Here is a 20445-nt window from a genome sequence, read left to right as displayed (position 1 = left end):
GACATTACAGGCATACCTCATTTTATTGAGCTTCACAGATACTGTGTCTTACAAATCGAAGTTTTTTGACAACCCTGCCTCAAACAAGTTCATCAGCATCATTTTTCCAACAGCATTTGCTCACTTCAGATCTCTGTGTCACATTCTGATATTCTTGCAACATTTCGAACTTTTCCATTGTTATTGTATTTGTTATGGTGGTCTGTGATCAGTGATCTTTGATGTTAGTTAACTACTATAATTGTTTTGGGGCATCGTGAGTTGTACCCATATAAGACAGGGAACTCATTCCGTAAATGTTGTGTGTGTTTTTGACTGCTGCACCAACTGGCCGTTCTGCCATCTCTTTCCCTCTTCTTGGGCCTCCCTATTCCTTGAGACACAACAATATTGAAATTAGGCCAATAAATAACCCTACAGTGGCCTCCCAGTGTTCAAGGGAATGGAAGAATCATGCATCTCTCACTTTAAATCAGAAGCTAGAAATGAAAAAACTCAGTGAGGAAGGCATGTCAAAAGCCAAGATAGTCTGAAAGCTAGGCCTCTTGTGCTGAAGTGAGCCAGGTTGTGAATGCAAAGGAAAAATTTTTGAAAGAAAATAAAAGTGCTACTCCAGTGAACTCATAAATGATAAGAAAGTAAAACAGCCTTATTGCTGATTTGGGAAAAGTGATAGTGGTCCGGAGAGAAGATCAAACCAGACACCATATTCCCTTAAAGCAAAGGCTAATCCAAAGCAAGGCCCTAACTCTCTTATATTCTATGAAGGCTGAAAGAGGTGAAGAAACTGTGGAAGTTTGAACCTAGCAGAGGTTGGTTCATGAGGTTTAAGGAAAGAAGTCATCTGCATAACAGAAAAGTGCAATGTGAGGTGGCAAGTGCTGATGTAGAAGCTGCAGCGAGTTATCCAGAAGATCTAGCTCAGATCATGAAGGTGGCTACACTGAACAACAGACTTTCAATGTAGACAAAACAGCCTTATGTTGGAAGAAGATACCATCTAGCGCTTTCCTAACTGGAGAGGAGACGTTAATGTCTGGTCTCAAAGCTTCAAAGGACAGGCTGATTCTCTTGTTAGGGGCTAATGCAGCTGGTAACTTTAAGTTGAAACTAGTGCTCACTTACTATTCTGAAAATCCTACAGCCCTAAGATTTATGCTAAATCTATTCTGCCTGTGCTGTATAAATGAAACCACGAAGCCTGGATGACAGCGAGTCTGTTTACATGTTTTACTGAATAGTTTAAGCCCACAGTTGCTTAGAAACTCTGCTTAGAAACAGAGATTCCTTTCAAAATATGAGTGCTCATTGACAATGCACCTGGTTACCCAGTAGCTCTGACAGAGATGTTACAATGAGATTAATGTTTTCGTGCCTGCTAACACAGCATTCATTCTGCAGCCCATGAGTCAAGGAGTAGTTTCAACTTTCAAGTTTTATTATTTAAGAAATATAAATACATTTCATTGATTGGGGTGACATCAGCAAGGCAACATGGCAAAATAAAAATGTACCTTTGTCTCAGTCCTTCATCTTCTACAACCAGTAAAACATCCACAGTGCAACAAAGGTGCCTGTTCAGTACACCAGGACACTGGAGAATCCACATATCAGTACCTCTAAAGGTGGGTGGACTGGAACACATAGAAGAGGTGAAAGCAGGGAACAGCAGAGGTGGTACCTGCAATCCCAGTCCTCCAGCCACAGCAGCTGAGCCCACAGCCCCAAAGAACCCAATAGTAGTAGGGAAGGAGGTGCACATGATTCCAGCCTCCTGCCCACAGTAACTCCTGTGGCCACAGGTAACTAGGAAGCAGCAGCAGTGGGGCCTGAGACCGTATCCCTCCAGCTGTTAAGGTGCCCACGAGTCCGGGCCTACTGTGGCAGAGCCCACGAACCTCACAACACCAGACGCAGCAGAGGCACCCACGCAACCATGACTTCTCTCCCAACTCCCCACTTTTCCCTCCCCCATGGCAGTGGAGCCTGCAATTCTTGGGATCCTGGACGGGGTGGAACAGCCTACTATCCCAGTGCACCAGGCAGCAACACCAGTGACAGTGGCAGAAGGGAGGCACCAGTGATTCCAGAGGCACAAGAGGAGCTAAGGAGGGCAGGGAACCATACCTCTAACAGAGATGGCAGAGGGTGGAAAGGGCAGATTCGCAAGTAGAACCAGAGGCAGCTCAGGTAAAAGAAACCAAAACCTTGTGCTATAGTGCCACCTACTGGAAAACAAAAGAAAGGCCTCTAATCTTTAACCCGTCCCTACTTCAAATATGCTGGCAGAGGAACAACTCATCTAGCACCATGAAGAACCACAGTAACACTGTACCACAAAAAGCAAACGACAGTTTTCCGGAAACCAAACTTAAAGACACAGAATATTATAATCTAACTGATAGAGAAATCAAAATGGCTGTCATGAAGAAACACAATGAGCTACAGAAAACTCAGAAAAGCAGTTCAGTGGGCTCAGGAATACAATCAATAAACAGAAGGAGTACTTACCAAAGAGACTGAAACTCTAAAAAAGAACCGAACAGAAATTCCAGAGTTGAGGAACTTAATAAACAAGATGAAGAATGCACTTAAAAGCACTGGAAATATAAAGGAGAAAATTAGCAAGCTTGAAGATAGAAATCTAGAAATGATTAAAGTAGAACAGGAAAGAGAAGATATTTTTAAAATGAGGAAATTCTGCAAGAGCTATACTCTTTTAGGAAGAGCAACTTTAGGGTAATGAGTACCCCAGAAGAGAAGAGAGGGAGAAGGAAGCAAGGAGTTTATTTCAAGAAATAACAGCTAAAATTATTAGAGAAATGCAAATCAAAACTGCAGTGAGGTATCACCTCACACTGGTCAGAATAGCTGTATTAAAAGTCTACAAATAACAAATGTTGGAGAGGATGTGGAGAAAAGGGAACCCTCCTACACTGTTGGTGGGAATGTAAATTGGTGCAGCCACTATGGAAAACAATGTGAAAGTTAGTTAAAAACTAAAAATGGACTTACCATATGATCTAGCAATCCCACTCCTGCACATATATCTGGAGAAGACTCTTAATTTGAAAAGATAAATGCACCCTGATGTTCATAGAAGCACTTTTTGACAATAGTCAAGACTTGAGAGTAACCTAAATTTCCATCAACAGATTAATGGATAAAGAAGATGTGGTATGTATGGTGTGTGTATCACATCTATATACACACACACATCACACACACACAATGGAATATTACTTGGTCATAAAAATGAATGAAATAGTGCCATTTGCAAAAACATAGATGGACCTAGAGATTATCATACTCAGTGAAGTAAGTCAGGCAGAGAAAGACAAATAATATGATATCACTTATATGTTGCATCTAAAAAAATAATACAAATGAGCATATTTATGAAACAAACACTCACAGACATAGAAAACAAACTTATGGTTACCCAAGGGGAAAGGGTGAGGGATAAATTAGGAGTTTGGGATTAGCATGTATTAGCTATTATTTATAAAATAGATAAACAAGGTGCTACTGTATAGCACAGGGAAAACTATATTTAATATCTCATAAAAAACAATAAAAAAACAGAAAAAGAATCTGAATAAAATATAAATATATTTTATATATGTTTTGCACTGCCATGGAATGCAAATGAAGGCACAGATTCTAAGGACAATTTGAAAAAAGTACTGACAGGACTCTGACTAGGTCAAAACTTGAATTATTTTTGGTCCATGTAATATAGAGCTTAGTGAGGAATGATACAGAAAGAAAAAATGTGGGGAGAGAAGAGTCAAAGGTAACTTGTACTAGGAGCAAATACTGATAATATAATTTTTGTCAGAAGGCTATCTGTTTCTCAAGTGGTAGTTTAAATCTTTAAATTTGAATTCATATAATGTAAAGAAGATTACTATGTTAATATCTTTTCCATATAATTACAGATCTCTGCAGTATGGAAATCAGTTCATATATCAGTCAATGCCACGAATGTTATCGCTATGGCTTGATTTTGGTGCTAAGGCATACGAATGGGAAAAAGGTACAATTTTTTTGGTAAAAATTTTAAGGAATTAAGAAGGATTTTAATTTACATGTGAACAGGAAACTCAATGTTAAAAAAGAAAGGAAATACTAAACATAGATTTTTAAAAAATAGTTGTAGTTGCAGGGCCTGCAAGTGAAAATCTGCTCATTCCTGGGTGAACCTAACACATATTGAAAAATATTAGTTTAAACCAAGTAATTTACATTAAAAATTACAGTGGATTGTGGCTTATTCTGTTTGCTTCTAGTGAAAATTAATGGCCCTTGAGTTTTTCAGTGGACCTAAATATTTTTTTCCTACTCGGACAAAAAAGAAAAACTATCTTCACAAATTGGCAGGTGATCTAGCTTTGGACAGGGGAGTAACATACATCATAAAGCTGTTTTTAAAACAAAAATTTTTTTCTGTGAAATTGAAACACTGTTTTATTTTTTACTGGTGTTTTTAACTTTGTTTTTTTTTCCCCCAGCTGGCCGCTCTGATCGTGCACAAATGAGAAATGATTTAGCTAAAATAAACAAAGTTATCACAGAGCACACAAATCACTTAGCTCCCTATCAGTTTTTGACTGCTTTTTCACAATTGATCTCCCGAATTTGTCATTCTCATGATGAAGTTTTTGTTGTCTTGATGGAAATTATAGCCAAAGTGTTTCTGGCCTATCCTCAACAAGCAATGTGGATGATGACAGCTGTGTCAAAGGTGATATATTAATCACAACAGCATCTTTTTCTGTTTTATGTGGCGTTGATTATTTAATGCTAATATGTAGGTACAAGTTCGAGTTTCTCTCTTACATTAGATTTGTAGCAAAACATAAATTTTAACTATTTTAAAAAAGAAATTTAGCACTTTCTCATTATAAAATTCAGAAATATTTACCGTTTCTAATGAAGTGACTAGTATGTCTAAGATCAAAGAATTTATCATGTTTTCTTTATGAAGTCTAGTAAACTGTTAGTGCTTGGTATAAATGGTAACCTGTTTTTTTCAAGTGTTTTAATCCAAACTATCTGAAATATTAGTACTAGAATATTTTTATTGCATTATTAATAGGAATACACCAGTTAGTAAATATACTTAAGAATTATTTTAGAGAATTTAGAAAATATGCAGATATAAAATTAAAATTCACTGTCATTAATATTTTGATGTATTTTTGTATCTATGCATATTTTAACATTAAATTTGGATTATATAGATGTATAATTTCATATTTTTTCACTTAAGATTGTTACCATAATCATGTTCCCATGCTATTAAATATTCTTTGAAGATATAATTTTTAAAATAGTATTAAACTCTGTAGTGGTTAGCCATCTATAATTTATATAACTGTTGTGGATTACTAAGCTTGTTTACTTTTTTGCTGTTACAAAACATCAGGATACATCTATACTTATTCTCATTTCTGACTGTTTCTTCGTGGTAGATCCTAAGAAGGGAATTCATCAAGTCAGAGGATAGCAGCATTTTTATGGCTATTGATAGTATTGCCAAATTGCTTTCCAGGAAATTGCTATCATTGTAAACTCTCATTATGTATACTCTTTAAGTTGATATTTGTCAATCAAAAATTTTGTGATCTTTTAAAAAAAAAATCTTTAAAAAAACTTACATTTAATTTTTTTTTTAAATGACAGTCTTCCTACCCCATGCGTGTGAACAGATGCAAGGAAATCTTAAATAAAGCCATTCATATGAAAAAATCCTTAGAAAAGTTTGTTGGAGATGCAACTCGCCTAACAGATAAGCTTCTAGAATTGTGCAATAAGTCGGTACTGTCATAAATCTTGTTATTTATAAACCAATGTTGGATAATTTTATACAAAACTTCTATGATTTTAGCTGCTTTTATTTCATCTGATTAATTAAATTAAAATTCTCACGTATGTTGGTGTACCCATATATCAAAAGTTATCAAACTGTATACTATAAATATGTACAGTTTATCTTAATAAAGCTGTTTTTTCAATTTCTAAGGTATGTCCCTCTCTCATATATCCTCTAAATTTTTTAAAGTTCTTAATGTAAGTTCTTCTGAGAGTAAATTATCCATATTTATTAGAAATTTTTTTAAGTAGAGGATATGAAATAAGCCATAAAAATATAAGTATATGTAAAATCCTTAAAGTTCTCTCTGTGTTCTGTCATATCTTTAAATTTTCAAAATTCATATACATTAATCTACATACCTGAGAGAAGATTAGAGTTTTGGGTTTCATTCTTAAGTACACATTTCATTGCCTGCCAGGGTACAAGCACTGTGCTAAGAAAAACAAAGATGAGTAAGACATGTCCTCCAGCCTTGAAGTGCTTATAGTCTCGTAGGGAACCATGCAGATGGTCGTCATCTAGTGTAATAAATACTTTTTTTAGTGGGCTTGTGACTGGACGATGGACATGCTTGTAGGAGTGAACCACTGTTCTACCTAAAGAATTGAAGGAAAAAATCCTAAAGAATGTATAGGAAAGGTAAAAGTGGAGTAGGGGTAATTATAAGGAGGGAAAGACTTTTTATAACGTAAATAACTAGACTTCACCATACACATATTCACTCTATCATCTATCCACAGGTGAGAAAATATGGACTACTGTATTTCTCATCTTCCCTTCCAATAAATGTCTTGAAAGAGTAATGTTTTTCCTGTCTGCATTAATCCTTTCTGACCTCTGATGCACTTGACATTATGAAAGACAGTGTTATGATAATGGCCAACATTTTTTAAACACCAGCACTTCTAAGTTATTTACATGTACATGTTTTTAATTCTTTATATGAAATCTTTGTGGCCAGCTACATTTAGAAATTCAGAATTTTTCAAATTTTTCACTTAATACAGTACATATACTTTATAGAGTATCATTGTGGGTAATCTCAGGGAGTTCTCCCATAATCAGATATATAACTGTTTCTGCAGTGAAATGTAATTTTGCAGAGAAGTTCAGGTATCTTTTTGCTGCCAAATGAGATTTGGTACAAAAAAAAAAAGGTTTGATTTACAGAGTTCTTTGGAATTTTTTAATGTGTGATAACAAATTGTAGGCCATTGCTACTGCTTTAGTCATTTAACATCCTATGATGAGGTAGGAGTACAGAGAGCTTAAAATGAGATGATTTTTTTTTTTTTCAATTAGGAAACTACAGACTGCTGAGCCATTGTAATTAAGATATTTTAGAAGTGAAATTTTTGTTTTGGGTAAGGTTAAGCATTCTATAATTCAAGATAAACAGAGAAATTAAAATGTACTACCTTTTTTCCCCCAGGTGGATGGAAGTAGCTCCACACTGAGCATGAGCACTCATTTTAAAATGCTCAAGAGGCTGGTAGAAGACGCAACATTTAGTGAAATCCTCATTCCTTTGCAGTCAGTCATGATACCTACTCTTCCATCAATTCCAGGTGCCCATGCTAACCATGAGCCATTTCCTGGGCATTGGGCCTATATTGCAGGCTTTGATGATACGGTAAACTGCAGTTTTATATAACTATGTTTTTAAAATTAAGTGTAAATTTTTAAATTAAGTTTAAAATTGTTTTTCTCAGAGACTAAGTGAATTTTATTTACAAAGAAAAAATGATTGGAAATACAGAAGAGTAAAATTGTTATACTGATGGGACAGAATTAACTGATAAAAATCCTGTGTTCAACCTAGTATTTTGGTTTTTCAGATGTCCAGATTGTTTTAGTATGACTAAAGTCTATTTTTTTCCATAATTTGATTTTTCCATACTCCTCCTAAAAAAGGAAAACAGAAAGAGAAGAAAATACCAAGTCTTGTTTGTAATTTGTTCTTTGGGAGAAAGTGAAATTCAACTAGGAGGAGCTTTTATTCTTTTTTTGTTGTTATTATTACTATCTTAAAGAAATGATACTAGAGCACTTCTAAGTAAATACTTTTGAAAACTCTATATTTATTCCAATACTTTTGTGGCTCAAAACACTTGTTTTAACTGCTTAAGAGCTAGTTACTAAACCATATAATAAAATAATTCTCGTTACTTATAGTCATGCTCTGTTTTTAACTTAATATTACTCAGTTTATTTACTTACATAATTTTGGAGGAGTTTCTTTTTTCAAATATCAAATTACTTTCCATTGATAAACATTTCTTACCATTAAAGGCATTTAAAAACTATCTCAGGTTCTGCAGAAAGGTCCTTAGAAAATGTTTCTAAAATCTTTTAAACATTGTGACTGCTTTAAGGGGCTGCCTAAATTTAAATGTATATGTACTTGCATTGCTGACAAAGTAATCCTTTTACTTTAATAGCCACTTCTAATGGGTGAAAATGTGTCTCTATTTATGGGGAACCATTCTTTTCATATCATAGATAATTAAGATAAAATAAATTATTAAAATAATAAATTGGCTATATAATATAGGTTATTATATTCTCCTTATTATGTTAGGTAACACAATATTTATAATACACACAGAAATTTGAACAAAGAATTTTGACCTTAATTATATATAACTCATCATCTTTTAGGTAGAAATTCTTGCTTCTCTTCAGAAACCAAAGAAGATCTCTTTAAAAGGATCTGATGGGAAGTTCTACATTATGATGTGTAAGCCCAAAGATGACTTGAGAAAGGATTGTAGACTGATGGAATTCAATTCTTTGATTAATAAGGTTTGGATATGGTTTCCTTTTATTTTAGAGTTACCATAATTACTATCAATGTGATATGGGCAAATAGATTTCTCTTAAAAAGAGGGAATGAAGTCTACTACCTTTTTTCACTTAATTTGTTTATTGAGATAAAATATATATAACATAAAATTTACCATCTTAACCATTTTTAACTGTTCAGTTCGGTTTAGTGGCATTAAGTACATTCAGATTGTTGTACAACCATCCCTCTGCAGAACACTTTTCATCTTCTCAAGCTAAAATTCTATATCTATTAAACAATAACTCCTTATTACCCTTCGTCACACAGCCTCTGGTAACCACCATTCTACTTTCTGTCTCGATGAATTTGGTTATTCTAAATATCTCACATAAGTAGGATCACACAGTATTTGTCCTTTTTTTACTGGCTTATTTCATTTAGCATTATGTCTTCAAGGTTCATCCATGTTATAGCACGTGTCAGAATTTCTTTCCATTATAAGGTTGGATAATCTACAATTGTATGTGTATACCACATTTTGTTTATCCAATCACCCATCACTGGACACATGGGCTGCTTCCAGCTTTTGGCTATTGTGAATTATGCTACCAAGAACGTAGGTGTACAAATATCTATTCGAGTCTCTGCTATCAGTCTTTTGGATACATACCTAGAAGTGGAATTGCTGGTTTCACTTAATTTTTAAAAAATAAGATACTTTTATTATATTGAGAACAATGTATAAGATGTATTAACAAGGGAAAATATTTTCTATTTAATGTTTAAATTATCTATAATATACTTTTTATCAAATTTATTTATGTTTAATATTTCAGAAAACAAAGTTAGATTCTATTTTACCAACACACTTTTTAAAGGCGATCACTAGTATTTTTTTCAGTTCTTTTGGTAAGTGTTTGATTTCTATCTCAGAGATGAGAAATATCTTTAAGGGGTTATCTATGGTCTTAGGTATTTTGAATTATTCTCTAGCCAGGTATTTAAAAGTGCATAGCATCCATTTTTCCATTGGTAAAAAATTAAACCATACTGTGGAAATTGTATTTTTCTATAAGCTCTTCATTCCTCCTCTTTATCCCCTCCCTGCATTTCATTGGTAACTCTTTTATTAGCAGAAAAAGTTTCAGACCTTTAATATAGAAAAGATAGAGCAGCAAATGAATTCATTTTTTTTTAAAAAGGAGAATTATGGTTTGGGCTTAGTTTAACCAGAAGTAATTTAAAAACTAATACCACATTAAAAACTCATTTCAAAGTTCTTGTAAAGAGAATGAATATTTTTTATTTAAAATGTTGTTTGGAATTTAAAAAATTAAAAATAAAATATTGTTTGGTAAATTAGTAACTTAATTCACTGATACTAAACCATTACTATGTTTGTCCCAAAGCTCCCTGAGTGTTTTTCTAGTAGGAAGTTTCAAGCAGCCTGGCTGTAGTTTATAAATGTATCTTAATCAGCTCTATTATCGATCAAGTTATTTCATTACTGTTCCCCAACATTAACATGGTCAAATAAAATAGCCTGATTGTGAAAAACTGTAGTCAGTGCATTGGTCTAGAAAGACATATCTTTACATGTGATTCTAATGCCATACTATTTTGCTGGCATTTATGTAGCCTATTTATTCCTAAAGTTAAAATGTATTTTCGGTCATCGATTGACCTTTTGAATTTGACAGGTTAACAATTATAGATGTGTGCTTAGTTTGTTTATTTCATATAGTTCTGGAATTAAACAAAATGCTGTTTATCCTTACCTAGTATATTTTAGGATTAATCAAATGAGATGGGAAAAGCTTTCTCCTGCTAGGAGATAATTTTTTAAATAAAGCTGTAATTTTAAACTGCAAGAGTAAGGGGGAAGGGTATAGCTCAGCAGCAGAGTGTGTGCTTAGCATGCACAAGGTCCTGTGTCAATCCTTAGTACCTCCACTAAAAAATAAAATAAAAAATTAATTAAAAAATACATAAAGAAACCTAATTACCACCCCCCCCAAAAAACCCAAAAACAAATAAACTACAAGAGTAAGAAATACATTTGGGGGTTTATCATAAAACTCATACTTTTCAGTTCATGCATTTTTTTGAAGTAAAATTAAACAGCTGTCTCTGTGCCTAAGGACTTAATGTTTTAGTAATATCTTGGGAGTAATTTTTAAAAAGTATTTTGTCATTGTTAAATATATAAATATAATATTTTTGAATACAGTATTGTTGTTGCATTAAAAATGAATAATTAAGAGAAATACCTACTCAAGGTATTTTTAATGATTTAGAAGTAAATTAAGGATATTGTCCCAGTAGTTTCTTGCCCTGCCGTTCTGAAGAATTGTTCATCTGCACTACATAATAAAGCTTTCTCTTTTTTTTTTAAGTGTTTTTTTTTTAATGAGGGGAGGTAATTAGGTTTATTTATTTAATTATTTTTTTAATGGAGGTACTCATGCATGCTGGGCATACACACTCTACGCCTGAGCTATATATACTTTTCCCCCTCATACCAAGCTTTCATAGACATTCTTTTGCTATGAAATGAACAATCTTTAGATATATTTGGCATAACATTTAGAAATTTTTTAACTTAAGTTTATGTGTGTTTTTTTTTAATAGTGCTTAAGAAAAGATGCAGAATCTCGTAGAAGAGAACTTCATATTCGAACATATGCAGTTATTCCACTGAATGATGAATGTGGGATTATTGAATGGGTTAACAACACTGCTGGCTTGAGACCTATTCTGACCAAACTATATAAGGAAAAGGGTATAAAATTAATTCTTATGATATAAATATATAAAATGGGTATAATAGTTGCTAACATGTAATATAGGTATAATTGTTATTAATGTATGCCATTGTACATTTTTTTGGTATAAGCCATAGTAAAATTTCTAGGTACTATGTACTGAAGTACTTAAGTAATTTCTTCCTTCTTTCCCTGTGTTTTCATTCCTTCTCTGTCTTTATCCCAAAAGGATTTGAGGTAGTTTACAAAAATGTAAATGAAAATTTGTTTTTCTAGGGGTTATTGATTAGCAATTCTGAAACTACTTTATGGGTAAACTAGACCTTAGCAAAGAAGTAAATATACTGTGGCTAATGAGAGCCAGTTTTCCATTGTTAGAGAAGGAAAAGGAAAAGGAAAAGGAAAGGGAAAGCTAGAATGAAGCCAAAAGTGTTAGATTGGAATTAGAGTTTCCCACTGGCCAAACCTGGGATAACTTGAGCACCAAAATAAATTATGATAGTAGCAGATTATAACCCATGGAATGAAATATGTAGACATGAGTCCACACTGATGTAAACAAATACTTGAATGAATAAATAAATAAATAGGAAGGTGGGAACAGTTCTTCCTTACAGTAGAATTACAATGAATAAATATAGAAGAAATGGAGGAAATAGAAAATCAACAGTCAGCAAACACCACAGTAATAACTGTTGCAGGCAGTGATTATCAGTGGATACTGAAATTAATTGGCAAAAATATGGTGGAAAATAGATTATTTGCAGAGTCTCAAAATATCTCTCTACAAGATACTTACTAATTACAAAGGGGTAAAAGTAGTAAATTTACAGTGAAAAAACAAAAATATAACTGGCCAGAACTTTAAAAAGTCAAGGTAATGAAAGACAAAAACAAATTTCCCAGATTTGAGGATCTAAAGGAGATACGACAACTGAATACAATGTGGGATCCTGGACTGGATCCTGACTCAGAAAAAAGGATGGTAGTGAGACAACTGGTGAAATTTGAATAAAGTCTGAACATCAGTTAATAATACTATAAAAATTTAATTTCTTGGTTTTGAATTGTATACTGTTGTGAATTGTATACTGTTATAAAAGAAATAAACAGTAACAAAATCTGGCTGATGAATATATGGGAACTCTTTGTTCCATTTATGCAATTGTTTGTAAGTCTAAAATTATTTCAAAGTGAAAGTTTTTAAATGCATATAATGCAATACATTAACTAGATCAAGTTGTCAGAGTAAAGTAGAAAATAATTGTATTAGTCCCCTAGGGCTGCCATAACAAAGTACCACAAACTGTTTACAAACAACAGAAGTTTATTCTCCTAGTTCTGGGAACTAGGAGTTTAAAATCATGGTGTTAGTAGGGCTATAATCTCTCTCAAGGCCCGAGGGGAGAATCTGTTCCATACCTTTCTCCAAGCTTCTGGAGTTGCCAGCAGTCTTTGACATTCCTTGGCTTGTAGGTTCTTCACTAATTCTCTGCTTCTATCATTACATAGTTTCTTCCTAAGTCTGTATGTCTCTGTTTTCTCTTATAAAAAATATCAGTCATACTATATTAAGGGCTCATCCTAATGACCTCATCTTAACCTGATTACCTGGACAAAGACCCTATTTTCAAATAAAATCACATTCACAGGTAACCAGGGATTAGCATATTTCTTTGATGGATACAGTCAACCCCATAGCATTAAATAATACTGACAAATTACTAAATTATGTGTATTGTGCTAAGTATATTATGTACCTTTTTTATTATTGTTAACAAGCTAAATTATCCCTATTTTATGAGCAGCTACTTATCCACATTCATATACTAATAAGTCACAGAACTGAAGGTCAAACACACTTGAATCTGATTTCAAGGAACTTGAATATACATTTTTCATCCTATCATGAACTTAGTTGAACTGTGCAACATTTGAGGCAAAAAATGCCTCATCTCAGACTTGTCTATAAAACTATTAGCTATGCCTTGGGTACAAAAAGCACCAAACCAAGGTGGGTCTAAAAGGCACTTTATAGACAGGAGTCGTATCAATTATATAATACGAGTTCACAAATGTATCAGAAGGAAAAGTTCTTCTGCCTCCCCAGGTGATTTGTACTGTACAAAGTTAGTTTAAGAATCAGGTATACTATAAATATAGACTAGCCTTCACACAGAGTAAATTATTTCAGAGCACCATTGTAGGTTTCTTAGTAATGATGCAGTGTGGACCTGTACTGCCTGCTGATTAATAGAGAGATCACCATATGTTTAGTAAGGGCTGCAGCATTCTTACATGCAGGGGCACTCTTCACATTGGATTTATTCTGAGCAGTGTCTTTTGGAATGTGATTCCACAACTTTGGTTTTAGTTGGCATTAATTATTACCAGCAACAGCTTTCACTTGGGATAAGCATTAAAGGAAGATAATGTGCTTATTATTTTCTTATAATATCAGAAGATAAGTTTACCTATGCATAATTGAAATGTTTCCATTTATTCTTGCTTTTGAATAACAATTTGAATAGAAGATACTTCCTATCCTGTTTTCACCAAAAAAATTACTACTTTTCTCATTTGGCTTGTGTGATTGATGGAAATCGCTCTACCTTGCAGGAGTTTATATGACGGGGAAGGAACTTCGCCAGTGTATGCTGCCAAAATCAGCAGCTTTGTCTGAAAAACTCAAAGTATTCCGAGAATTTCTCCTGCCCAGGCATCCTCCTGTTTTTCATGAGTGGTTTCTGAGAACATTCCCTGATCCTACATCATGGTAAGTTACCAAGAATATAGTACATTGTTATGGCTGGATTTTTTAAAAAATGTATTTTAGATTTACATTTCTCCATATGGTATAAAGATATTTGATAGGCAGTGTATTTCTTTTAGGTACAGTAGCAGATCAGCCTACTGTCGTTCGACTGCAGTTATGTCGATGGTTGGTTATATCCTGGGCCTTGGAGACCGTCATGGTGAAAACATTCTCTTTGATTCTTTGACTGGTGAATGTGTACATGTGGATTTCAACTGTCTCTTCAATAAGGTATGTGATGTGACTTACTCTAGTTAATTGTGTATTTTCACCTCGCTTCCTTTCCTCCACAGCTGCTCCTCCTAGACATACCTATTAGTAGCAGTTATAGTCACAGATGAATCATATTGAGAGTTTGTTGACTGGTTTGATCATTGGATCCCACAGCCCTCAGTAAAGCAACTTAGGTTGGAGAGAACTCAGAAGAGTGATATAGTAAAACATGCACTGAACTTGAAGTCCAAAAGCACAGATCCAAGTTCTGACTCAGTTCATAGTTATATGAACATGAGGTATTCATATAATATATGAATGGTTTATTTTACTGAGACTCAGTTTTAGAGATGGAGTAGTTTGATGTTATTGTTTCCAAACCTTGCAGCATATCAGAATCATCTAAGAAATTTTTTTTTATGCAGATACCTAGGAAACATCCCAGGAGATTCAGATTCTGTATGTCCAGACTAGGGTCTGGGAATAAATAAAGGTGGTTAGACTCTTCTTAAGGCCCCCCTCTAATTTTCCAGTGTTATGATCCTGAAAGGCAGACTGGTTATTAAACCCACTTTTTCCCTCATCCCCATTCTGTAATGGTTGCTGTCTGCTGGTCACAGGAAACCAAGAAAGGTTGCAGACCCAACTGAAAACAAATCAAAGATAAACCACTGGTATGGTGAAATCATACGAGAGAAGAATCTAGGGAAACTGATTGGAGGGATGATAAAGCCCTAGGAATGGCAGGATAGAGAATGGCAGAAAATAATGAACTGGACTTCATCATATTACATGTTACATTTCCTGTCTGAGGGATTGTGACCCTCTAACACTTGGCTCTTTCTTTTCACCTCCTGTTGTAAAGTGAAAGTCTTAAAAGAAGAAAAATATGAGAATACTTGTTTGTACTTTATATTATTCAAGAAGGACATTAAGGGAGTTAATATAAAGCTAGATCTTAATATATAAAGATTTCTCTATAATGCTATTCACCATAGTAATTCAGTGAAAGAAGAATCCATCCATACTCTAGATCTTATCCAAGGAGTTGTGTTTCAGTTCCTCAGAAGCAAAGGTAGAGTTATATGCCTCCCTCAAGATGTAGGCCTCTAATGTAAGTTGCAGATACAAATATTTTGAGGGTATATTTGCTCTTTGCTAAGAGTCTAGATATGAAGCTCTACATTTTTTGCATGAATATTTTAAGATTCTAACATTTTTAGTTTTTAATGAAATGTATTGTTTTAAGGGAGAAACCTTTGAGGTCCCAGAAATTGTTCCATTTCGCCTGACTCATAATATGGTTAATGGAATGGGTCCTATGGGAACAGAAGGTCTTTTTCGAAGAGCTTGTGAAGTTACAATGAGGCTGATGAGAGATCAAAGAGAACCTTTAATGAGGTAATAATCTATATTTTCTAAACAATTTAACAGTAACTTTGAATATGATTATTGGTTCCTAACCAATTTTTTTATGTAGAAGTCATTCTGCACTGGTTGAAGTAGAGATTTTAAATAATAGCTTTAATAAGTTATGCTTTACATACCATAAAATTCACTCTTTTAATGTGTACACTACAGTGGTTTTAGTATATTCACAAGATTGTGCAACCGTTACTGCTATCTAATTAAAAAACATTTTCATCATTTCCAAAAGAAATTAGCAACTCCCCAACTCTACTCCCCCACCATCTTCTAGTAACCACTGATTTCTTTCTGTTTCTATGGATTTCCCTGTTCTGGATATTTCTTTTTTATTTGTTTTTGTTTATGGAGGTGGGGAGGTAATTCGGTTGGTTGGTTGGTTGGTTGGTTTTAATGGAGGTACTGGGTATTGAACCTTGTGCATGCTAAGCGAGCACTCTACTACTGAGCTATACCCTCCCCCACTTGGATATTTCATATTTAAGTGGAATTATACAACATGTGGCCTTTCGTGTCTGTCTTCTTTCACTAGCATGATGATTTATCCATGCCATAGCGTGTATCAGTACTTCATTCTTTTTTATCGTCAAATAAAATTGCATTATATGGATATACCACCTTTTGTTTATCCACTCATCAGTTAATAGAAATTTGGATTGTTTCCACCTTTTGGCTTTTGTGAATAGTGTGGCTATGAACATTTGCTTACAAGCTTTACGTGGGTATATGTTTTCATTTCTCTTGGATTGACCTAGGAGTAGAATTCTGGGTCATATGTTAACTGTAAACTACATTTTGAGGAACTTTTAAACTGTTTTCCAAAGCAGATGTAATACATTATAGTCCCACTAGCAATGTCTGAGGGTTCCAGTTTCTCTACATCCTTAACAAAACTTATTATTGTCTGTCTTTTTTATTTTACCTATCTTGGTGGGTGTGAAATTGTATCTCATTGTGGTTTAATTTGCATTTCCCTAATGACCAGTTATGTTGAACATCTTTTCATGTGTTTATTGGTCACTTGTATGTCTCCTTTGGACAAATGTCTATTTAAATCCTTTGCTTGTTTTTTTTTTAACATTTTTTATTGATTTGTAATCATTTTACAATGTTGTGTCAAATTCCAGTGTAGAGCACAATTTTTCAATTATACATGAACATATATATATATTCATTGTCACATTCCTTTCTCTGTGAGCTACCATAAGATCTTGTATATATTTCCCTGTGCTATACAGAATAATCTTGTTTATCTATTCTACAATTTTAAAATCCCAGTCTATCTCTTCCCACCCCTTTGCTTGTTTTAAATTGGATTATTTGTCCTTTTATTGTTGAGTTGTAAGAGTTCTTTACATATTCTAGGTATAGACCCTCATGAATATATGACTTGCAATTATTTTCTCTGATACATGCAATTATTTTCTCACTTTCTTGATGATGCCCTTTGAAGCATAAAAGTTTTTACTTTCGATAAAGTCGTTTATCTATTTTTGTTGTTCTTTGTACTTTTAGTATCATATCTAAGAAATCTATATATTTTTTAATGTGTATATCCAGTTGTGCCAGCATCATTTTTTGAAAAGATTATTTTTCTCAATTTAACTGTCCTAGCACTGGAGTAAACCAGTGAAAGGGCATATGTAAGGGTTTATTTCTGGACTATCAGTTTTATTCCATTGATCTATATGTCTAACCTTATGCCAACAGCACACTATTGTGATTACTGTAGCTTTGTAGTAAGTTTTGAAATCAGAAAGTGTGAGTCCTCCAACTTTTTCTTCTTTTTCAAGATTGACTGTTATAAGTCTCTTGCATTTCTACATGCAGTTTAAAACCAACTGTCAATTTCTGCAAAAAAGTTAGCCTGGATTTTTATAGGAATGGTATTGAATCAGTAAATCAATTTAGGGAGTATTGCCGTCTTAACAATATTAAGTCTTCTGATCCATAAACATATGATGGCTTTCCATTTATTTGTCTTCTTCAATTTCTTCCAACAATGTTTTATAGTTTTTTTTAGTTTCCATATCTTGTACTTAACTTTTAAAAAATGTTCCTAAGTATTTTATTCCTTTTAATGCTATTCTAAATGGAATATTTTTCTTAATTTGATGTTTGGATTGTTCATTGCTAGAGTACAGAAATACAACTAAATTTGTATACTGATCTTATATCCTGCAACCTTATTGAACTCATTAGTTGTAATAGTTATTTTTGTAGATACCTTAAGGTTTTTCTCTCTACAACAGCAAGTCATCTGTAAATAAAGATAAATTTACTTCTTTCCAATCTAATTTCAATGCCTTTCTTTGTCTTGCCTTATTGCCCTAGCTAGATCAAAGTCAAATAGACGTGGTGAAATGTCTACATCCTTGTCTTGTTACTACTCTTAGGAGTAAAGAAGCCAGTCTTTCACCGTTAAATATGGTGTTAGCTGTGGAAAGTAGTTTTTTAAAGCACACTTAAAGCTCACTTACTTTTTTTATTAAGAGCTGTCTACCAGGCAGTTTGGTAGAATACATTGGTTAATAGATGTAGGCAAAGGCAAATTCTCTGAAAGAGCGAAATATAGCATCTTCTGAAATGGTAGTAATGTGTGCTATAAGAGTATTACCACTAGCTTCTCATCCTTCACTATTCTTCCTCTAAGTGCTGACTTTAATGAGATTTCTTTTTACAAAGATAACATTGTATTACCATAATATTTTTTTAAATTTTTAGTGTCTTAAAGACTTTCCTACATGATCCTCTTGTGGAATGGAGTAAACCAGTGAAAGGTCATTCCAAAGCATCACTGAATGAAACAGGGGAAGTTGTCAACGAAAAGGTTAGTAGAAGGTGTAGCTTGATATGAGCTGATATTGTATATCTCTACGAATGGAAACTGATTCTAAATACTGTCACTGACTACCCACTAAATACTCTGAAGTCTAGTTCTCTGTCTAGAATCACAATGCCATAAGTTTTCTTTATTGTCATTGCCAATGTTAACATTATCATTTGTATAATAAAAACAGAGTTCAAGACACGCTTGTTTAACCATAAGCAATTCACAATTATGAGATAGAGTGGGAAAAACTTGAACATAAATTGCCTGAATTTATAGAGCAGCAGGTCTCAGCTTCAATATGTAGAATTCAGTCTTTACTAATATAATTGTCCCTTGTCCCTTGGTTTCCATGGGAGATATGTTCCAGTACCACCCCCCACCTATGGATACCAAAATCCTGGGATGCTCAAGTCCTTTATATAAAATGGCATAGTATTTGCATATAACCTGTGTATATTGTCCTGTATACTTTAAATCATCTCTAGATTACTTATAATACTTAGTACAATGTAAATGCCATGTAAATAGTTGTAAATACAGTGTAAATGCAATGTAAATAGTTGCCGGTATATGGTAAATTCAAGTTTTCCCTTTTGGAATTTTCTGGAATTTTTTTTTCCCTGAGTATTTTCAATCCATGGTTGGCTGAATCCTTGGATGCAGAGAGCTGACTATATTAGTTGAAGCCTCAAATTTTGCGGATAGTTATTTTAAATAAATTAGAATAGATTATTGTTTTTCTAATAACATCATTCACACTTTGCATTCTGATAATGCTTTCTTGATTGAGAGAACTGTGTAGAATTCCAGGTAGCTCACTAGAGCTCCCAGGTGCATATACTAACATAATTTAAATATCAGGTATTAGACTGTTGTTGGTATTATTAGAATATTAGTATTCAAATGTTTTAGTCCTAAACACTTTTCAGGGTAGATTTTTTATATTATTATTTTTCTAGACTTCTAATGTGAAAGAGATTCCCTGGTATTTTACATAGTCCTGAAAAATATCCAAGCAGTTGATGTTAGATCAACATTGCAAGCCTCAAGATCAGTATCTCCAGTTACTGTATTTATTTCTTATCGGTATTTACTCTTACAAAAAAGGGTAATGAGCAGTAAAATGGCATTAACATTTGTTAAATAAGAGAAAGGCAGTAATTCCAAATTATAAACATCCATATGTCATTGGGTCCTTAGTCCTTATGATTTTTAATTTCTTTTTAGGCCAAGACCCATGTTCTTGACATCGAGCAACGACTGCAAGGTGTAATCAAGACCCGGAATAGAGTGACAGGGCTGCCATTATCTATTGAAGGACACGTGCATTACCTTATACAAGAAGCTACTGACGAAAACTTACTGTGCCAAATGTACCTTGGTTGGACCCCATATATGTGAAATAGAATTACTTCAGAGAATATGTTAATAATCTAAATTTAAGGCATTTGATATTCATCTGTGGTTGTATCTATTCAGTTCCAAAGTACAACATATGTTTTTGTTCTCAGAGTAACTGGTATTATTTCTCCCTGATTGTTAATAATATTTAAAATAATATATGTTGTTAAGAAATAAACTGCTTTCTTAATATATACTGTGTATTATAACTGGAGAAACAAAACATCCTATGTTCTTATGCTCTAACAAGATGTATTTGCAAGAAACAAGACAGCCTAATTTCATTTTACAAATTTCATTGACTTTAAGTATTAGTATAAGGAT

At 33.5% G+C, this 20445-nt stretch overlaps 1 protein-coding gene across 1 annotated transcript in view; it reads left to right on the top strand.

The window, feature by feature from the left end:
- Positions 1–20328, top strand: part of ATR (ATR serine/threonine kinase) — an 84265-nt gene extending 63937 nt beyond the window's left edge. The window contains exons 37-47 of the mRNA XM_010976818.3: positions 3942–4039; positions 4515–4747; positions 5689–5823; positions 7314–7514; positions 8543–8686; positions 11301–11451; positions 14054–14210; positions 14327–14480; positions 15712–15863; positions 18612–18717; positions 19948–20328. Coding sequence (XP_010975120.3) covers positions 3942–4039; positions 4515–4747; positions 5689–5823; positions 7314–7514; positions 8543–8686; positions 11301–11451; positions 14054–14210; positions 14327–14480; positions 15712–15863; positions 18612–18717; positions 19948–20121 — 1705 coding nt within the window. The 3' untranslated portion in view covers positions 20122–20328. The remainder of the gene's footprint in view (positions 1–3941; positions 4040–4514; positions 4748–5688; positions 5824–7313; positions 7515–8542; positions 8687–11300; positions 11452–14053; positions 14211–14326; positions 14481–15711; positions 15864–18611; positions 18718–19947) is intronic.
- Positions 20329–20445: the final 117 nt, after the last annotated feature.

Source organism: Camelus dromedarius, chromosome 2 (assembly GCF_036321535.1).
Source record: "Camelus dromedarius isolate mCamDro1 chromosome 2, mCamDro1.pat, whole genome shotgun sequence".
Lineage (NCBI taxonomy): Eukaryota > Metazoa > Chordata > Mammalia > Artiodactyla > Camelidae > Camelus > Camelus dromedarius.
This window is presented reverse-complemented; position numbering and strand designations above follow the sequence as displayed.